Genomic DNA, 6,550 nt, shown 5'->3' on the forward strand with positions numbered 1-6,550 from the left:
AAGGTTTGGTTTGGTTTAGTGTTCGCTCTTCGCGACAGTTTCGTCAACTGGGCCCGGCGGGAAACAGCCTCCCGAGTCCACAAGGTATATTATGCTCGCACGCGTTTGAGCGCGAGCTGCGCCCTGCTACGCCTGGACCGGAATCATGAGATCTCAGTCGAGGCTGAGCTGAAGTCGTTTAGAAGAGCCCTTGTTCCAGTTCTTGACATAGGAAATTACCTTAGATTGATTCGGGTATTGGTTGTAGGATTTCGATCGTTGAACTGATTCCATCTGACGGCCAGACTAAAATTATCTCAATTAGGGGAGATGCATAAGTTTGAACTCTAACCCTCGATGCAAGCTTGCAGATCATCTGTAGGAGATGGGGCTCTGCTAAGTAGGGGGGCTAGTAGGGGCTGCTTGGAATATCTGGGCTGTCGTCCTTGTCTCGTCAAGGCGATACACCACATGGTAATCTCGGTGGCTGTTGGCAACAGCGAAAACGATGACGGGGGAGCGAGAATCAGCACACGCGCTCCTTTCATCGTCCAGGCGGGCAGCGCGACTAAAAACGGTCCTCTACAAGCCTACCACGCGGAACGCACCTTACTTAGGTATATCTCGCGTCGAACTCGATATCACGGCTCGACCATCAGAGCGCAGCACCGAGGAATCTCTCTGATAGGAGGAAACATGAGCGCCAACCGCCCATAGTGACAGTTGCGGACCCTGACATGTGCACAGGGCTTGTTCGGACAAACGTCTGATTTCGTTTTGCCTATATCATCACCGACAACATGCGCTGTCCAGAGTCCTCAGCTCCTTTCTTTCCTCCCTTTCCTCCTCCTGGGCCATCCATCGTGCGCCCAACGCTACACTCGGGATGATCATCAAGCCCTATCTCGCGCTTCTTGTTGCATTCTCCAGCTCCTTCGGAGCAGTCACAGCCCAACGCCGTTGCGGCTCTGAAATCTCAGCAGCGAAGCAAGCAGCGCTAGAGGCCGACTTCCAAGCCAACCAAGCCTCGACTGCAGCCTCTGCATCCGAACTCGGCCGCCTCCGCCCAACGTTCAACGTCGTCTGGCACGTCATCTCTCGGGATGGGACACCAGAGGGCGGTGACATCAGTGACGCAGCTATCAACGACCAAATTGGCGTCCTCAACACCGCGTTCCGACCTACTGGCCTTCGCTTCAACTTGAGGAAGGTCACCCGACACGCCAACGAAACTTGGTTCTCGTTCGCGGTCCCGGAGTCGCCCATCCAAACTGAGATGAAGACTGCATTGAGGGAGGGTGGAGCAACCGATCTGAATGTCTACAGTGTGGGGTACGTCTCTGTGGCATCTGCTAAGCACCTTGGATCTGACTGATCGCTTCTTTTAGATTCGAGGATCCAATGTGGTTCGGCCTCCTTGGCTATGCTACCTTCCCCAGCGACTACAGAAAGGCACCCAAAGACGATGGTGTCGTCGTCTTTCACGAGTCACTCCCTGGTGGGCGAGCTGCCCCATACAACCTCGGCCAAGTGCGTATCTATCCTTTCCAGCGACGAACGGAATGGCGCTGACGCTCGATGGTAGACTCTCACCCACGAAGTTGGCCACTGGCTAGGTCTCTACCACACTTTCCAGGGAGGCTGTGAAGGACGTGGAGATGCTGTTATTGATACCCCTGCTGAGGCTACGCCGGCCTCTGGATGCCCAGTTGGACGCGATACCTGCCCAGGTGGCGGACCGGACCCAGTCCGTAAGTAGTCGATTTGCGCTTTCGTCTTGCTGAACATCGCTGACACGTTCAACCGCCTTCCCTAGAGAACTACATGGACTACTCCGATGACGCGTGCATGACTACCTTCACCCCTGGACAAGTGGTCCGAATGCTTGCTCAGACCATCGCGTTCCGTGCGTTCCGGTGATAGATGCGATTACCCAGCGTATCCGGCCTTTTGTATTTAGTCTTTAATGGTAATTCATAATTCTTATCTCACAGAGATTGGCTTCGCGAATGAGTCCATCAACTTCTTTCGTGCGATTCCGTGACAATCAGTACGCCGCTAATGGAGCGAAGTCACCAATCGAGAGTCGATTCTCCCTGTTTTTGCTACAGGGGCTCAAGTTGTCCGCGCTAGCCAGTCCGCCTCACAGTGCTTTCGATGCTGTATGTTTTGAACTGGTGGTGATGCCGGATTCCTCCCTTGGCATCCTAGTCGTTGGAAACCCCGAGTTCCCTCCAGGCCTTGAAGCATAGAAACAAGGGGAAGACCTAGGAGCTGAGATCTGGATTCACTGAAATATTGTAGCTGGACCCTGGAGGGGTGTTGCGTTGGGAATGGTACTCTTACAGACTTGGTCATGCCTGCTACTGTTTCATGTCTGTTTCGTGTATAATGTATCGTCGTTCGTATTACTTCAAGTTGGTTGCTCAGTGGGATTGAATTCGAGTGCGGCGGGTGTAAGTCTTGCATTTGATCGCAATCGTCGGGCGCTTGTTCATGTGGTCGCTGATCTAGTAACAACCCCAGCTCTGTTAACGTACTCTTACCTCAAAGAAAAGAGCTCCACCGTTCAGTCGTCGTGTTACAGTGTGCTTTCTAGTGAAGTTTGTAATGGTGTCGTCCTCCCCTTGGCGCCTTACGGAACCATGAGCACCGGGTATGGCGGGAATGGATGATGGTTGTCCGGAAGTGCAAGACGACGATCGTAAGTTGTAAGCCGGAGTAGCGACGGATGAGTTCATTTCCCAGTTCTGCGTACGAGTAATGGCATGAAGGAAGCGACTGACCGCGTATAAAAGCGCGCTATGCTCAGTTGCAGGAAGGACAGCAACTTCACCTCTACCTCTTTCTTTTGAATCTTATCACTCTAAATCGCGTGTTTTCTTTCTACTGACTCTCCGGCTCGAACGCTACGACAGCGTACTATGTTCTTAAAATCCTATCTGGTCTTTGCGGTCACGCTCTCCACATCCGCCAACATCTTCACCAACGCACTCTCAGTGCGCCAACTTGGCCCCATCGGACGACTCTGCGGCAACGAACTGGACGAAGCCACCAAAGCCATCCTCGAGGCAGACTTCCAACTCAACCAGGTCCCTCCACCAGCCGGGATATCCACAACGTCCACCGCCGCCAACCTCGCAAGCCCAGTCAACGTCTTCTTCCACGTCGTCTCCAAGGACGAGACGCCCGAAGGGGGCAACGTACCCGACTCGGCGATTGACGAGCAGATGGACGTCCTGAATACGGCGTTTGGGGAGACTGGACTGCAGTTCCGCCTGGCGGAGGTGACGAGGAGTGTGAATGAATCGTGGTTTGGGAATGCTGATAAGAGGGGTCCGAGGAATTTTGAGATGAAGGCTGCGTTGAGGAGGGGAGGAAGGGCGGATTTAAATGTTTGGACTACTGGGTGGGTACATATTCAAGTTTTTGGTTACTTTTTGATTTATTACTGGTGGAGGTGTGGTAGATGCTGATGGGCTTTATAAGGTTGGCGTGGCAGGGACCAGGGAGCTCGTCGTTGCTGGGATATGCTACCTTCCCGGTGAATGTTACGGTTGAACCCGAGAATGACGGTGTGGTCGTTCTCTACAGCACCCTTCCGAAGGGAGACAACCCGCCATTCAACCTTGGTCATGTATGTCAGTTTTAATTCTATATCTACGTGCTTTACTCATGCATGCATACATGCGATAGACGCTGACGCACGAAGTCGGCCATTGGGTCGGACTGTACCATACCTTCGAAGGGTTCAGCTGCCGAGGCACGGGAGACGAAGTCGACGATACACCTCCCCAGCGCAACCCGACTACGGGATGCCCCGCCGACGATCCTACTCGTCCTCCCAAGAACAGCTGCCCGGCTCCGTCGCCCGATGAGGAAGACCTTCCTGATCCTATTCGTGAGTGCCTTCCAACAAGTTCGGTATTTGGATTTGAAAGAACTAATGGGAGACCTTTTCAGATAATTACATGGATTACTCGGACGATCGATGCATGAACGAGTTCACGCCCGGTCAGATTGAGCGTATGCATGCTCATCTAGCTACGTATCGAGGGATTGAGCTGAGGACTGGTGGTGGTGAGTATATATCTTGTCCGCCAACTTGGATGATGATTGAACTGATGGGCTCTAAAGCACCTGTCGCTGTAAGCGCTCGAGGTACCGTTCATAATTGAACATGATATACATGCACGCGAGCGCGGCAGACCATTGTGAAGCGAGTCCCGGCACTTTAGCTTATGTATCTTAGCACTGGTCTACGGTTCCTTGATATCGACCGAATATCTTAGTACTTTGATGCCTAATGTAATACGAGCTCGTATCTTTTTTATTCTCCCCAGAATTTCTGTCACTTTGATTCGAGCCTTCAGACCAAACGCACTCGTGGGCTGCCTCCTTCAACCGCGAAGTCAACGATACGGTACCAGCCAGCCCCGCCATCACTCCCCGCCCTCCGATCAGTCGGGAATCGGCTTCCTTCCCAAATCCAGAGTCTTCCGGCGGCTGGACATGTGATATGACGTCAACATCCCCACCCTCCAAAACAACTCCAAAAGCTGTGCAGCGCCCATCGCAACAAGGGTCCAGAATCCGATCGCGAGGGTGGGGCTTTTTGTGTGGGCGTGGAACTTCGGGAACTGCGGATTCGCACAGAGTTCGGATTGAGGGGTGTCGTCAAGTAGGCTCGTGAACCAGCTCGGTTCTTCCGAACTCCGCTGATGAAATCAGAACTCCACTGATGTGGAGAGGGTTCGTCAGAACCGGCTGGGCAACACGGTCGCGGTTTTGGCAGGAGGGTGCCGTGCGAATTTCGACTTCAAAAAATAGCGCGCTTCACGTACAGGGATCTGAGGTACGACGAGGGCTACATGGCCCATATGTTCTACTGCACCACTGAAAGCCAATCTATTGGTAATTAGTATACTGTACATTGTTTGTAGAGTTGGAATAATGATGATTTTGTTGATACAATTGAAACTGGATAGGATTTTCGACTGGAGGATGGGATAGGGAGGGGTACGAGGAGGGTCCAGGTGTCCGGTATTGACTATGAGATGTCGTTATTGCGGAGTTTGCTGAGAATACGGATGCGCTATGTTGGGGCGTTTGCTCGGGAGTCGGTGGGTAAGGACGATTGGCCACGTAACTGAATGGAGGGTGAGGAAGGCTCGGCGCTGGGGTTGACCTGGAGTTTAAAGGATCCAATCGGTAAGTAAAGCTTTTATCATCTGTTTTCTCGCTTTTACTGACTGTCGCTACTCATTCTCGTTCATCATTCCGATTATTCCCTCTTTCTGGACTGCTTCCAGGACAATTCTCTTCATTTTCCACCTTTAAAGCTTACCGTTTGCCATCAAATTTGAGAGAATGAATACAATCTATTGTCTGAGTTAATGTGCCAACCCTTGTAAGTATTGGTGGAGATTTGAGGAATAGGTAAGGAAAGCTGCTTTTCCAAAATGCGTTGAGAGGCGCGAATTTCCTAAGTCGAAATTCGCACGGTACCCGCCTGCCAAAACCGCGACCGTGTTGCCCAGTCGGTTCGGTACCCTCACCCTTTTGATTGTCCGCCATCATCAATCAGCGCCTTCATCACCAGTTCATCAATTTACTTGAGTCAGTGAGGGGACCGAGCCGACTGGTTCACGAGTCTAGTCGTCAAGGTGTCGTTTGATTTTTTCGTCACCCGCGAGCCCGACGGGAATCTCCTTTGGGCGACTTCTGCAGGATTTCTCCACTTTACTCCTCTCGTTATTTGCTGTTTGCTACCGCTCGTCACTCCTTCATACCTTTCTCTTCTCTGCTCTTATCAACGCATACCAACGCACATACCCAACACCCTACAACGCCCCTACAACATCCGACCGACCAAACATCCGACCAGACTAAGCAGACCAGACCCGGCAGACGAAGCAAGATCCCAAGAACTTTGAAGCAGCGGCTATATCTCGGTCCTCGGGTTCACTCTCTGCCAAGCTTTGTGAAGATTATCAGGAGAGCCCAGTTGTTCAAGTCGAAAGTCGAATTAGGCTTTTCTTCGATTTTCAACCGCCACTTGCTGCTGCCACCAACGCTTGGTCGACCAGGAGCTCGTTGTCTACAATAATCGACCTCGCTCTTTAGGAATAACCGACACACAATCACCTTCAGTCCCAGCGCATCCCTGCGATATCCATCGAATACCCCACCAGCGTTTCGATTCAGCGACATCGCCTGCTAGGAGTAGGACCTGGGTTTAGGAACTAAAGAGTGAAAGAGACGAAACGAGTATTATTGGTTGGTATTAGGAGGATTGGGAAAGTAATAATATGTCGAGTAAGTCGTCCTTCTTTATTCTTCTTCGCTTTCGAGTTGTTTGGATTTCGCTCGTTCGCATTTGGCTTCGCCTTTATTATTTCTTTCCCTGCTTCACTTTCTCGTGCATGAAATCCGGTGTGGCTTGGTGTGGCGTTATCGGTCCTGGCGTGGTCGTGTGGGTCCCCGAGCGGTGTCTCAAGCTTCAGCAACAAATTCGATATCGACGACGAACGAACGAATGAAACGACCGGCCCCTGGATTCTTCGAACAC

General features: G+C 51.8%; 2 protein-coding genes across 2 annotated transcripts; both read left to right on the forward strand.

The window, feature by feature from the left end:
* Positions 1–487: 487 nt before the first annotated feature.
* CC1G_10848 (hypothetical protein) lies at positions 488–2,023 on the forward strand (the record flags this gene model as incomplete). Its single annotated transcript, XM_001834478.2, has 6 exons — positions 488–596; positions 963–1,311; positions 1,368–1,509; positions 1,565–1,730; positions 1,796–1,885; positions 1,974–2,023. 6 exons carry the CDS (start codon positions 488–490, stop codon positions 2,021–2,023), a joined length of 906 nt encoding a protein of 301 aa, XP_001834530.2.
* An 880-nt stretch (positions 2,024–2,903) lies between these two features.
* CC1G_10849 (metalloprotease 1) lies at positions 2,904–4,217 on the forward strand (the record flags this gene model as incomplete). The annotated part of the gene is made up of 6 exons (XM_001834479.2): positions 2,904–3,388; positions 3,469–3,616; positions 3,676–3,880; positions 3,943–4,059; positions 4,117–4,127; positions 4,188–4,217. The coding sequence occupies 6 exons, from the start codon at positions 2,904–2,906 to the stop codon at positions 4,215–4,217; spliced, it is 996 nt and encodes a 331-aa protein (XP_001834531.2).
* Positions 4,218–6,550: the final 2,333 nt, after the last annotated feature.

Source organism: Coprinopsis cinerea (assembly GCF_000182895.1).
Source record: "Coprinopsis cinerea okayama7#130 chromosome 10 map unlocalized cont3.10, whole genome shotgun sequence".
Lineage (NCBI taxonomy): Eukaryota > Fungi > Basidiomycota > Agaricomycetes > Agaricales > Psathyrellaceae > Coprinopsis > Coprinopsis cinerea.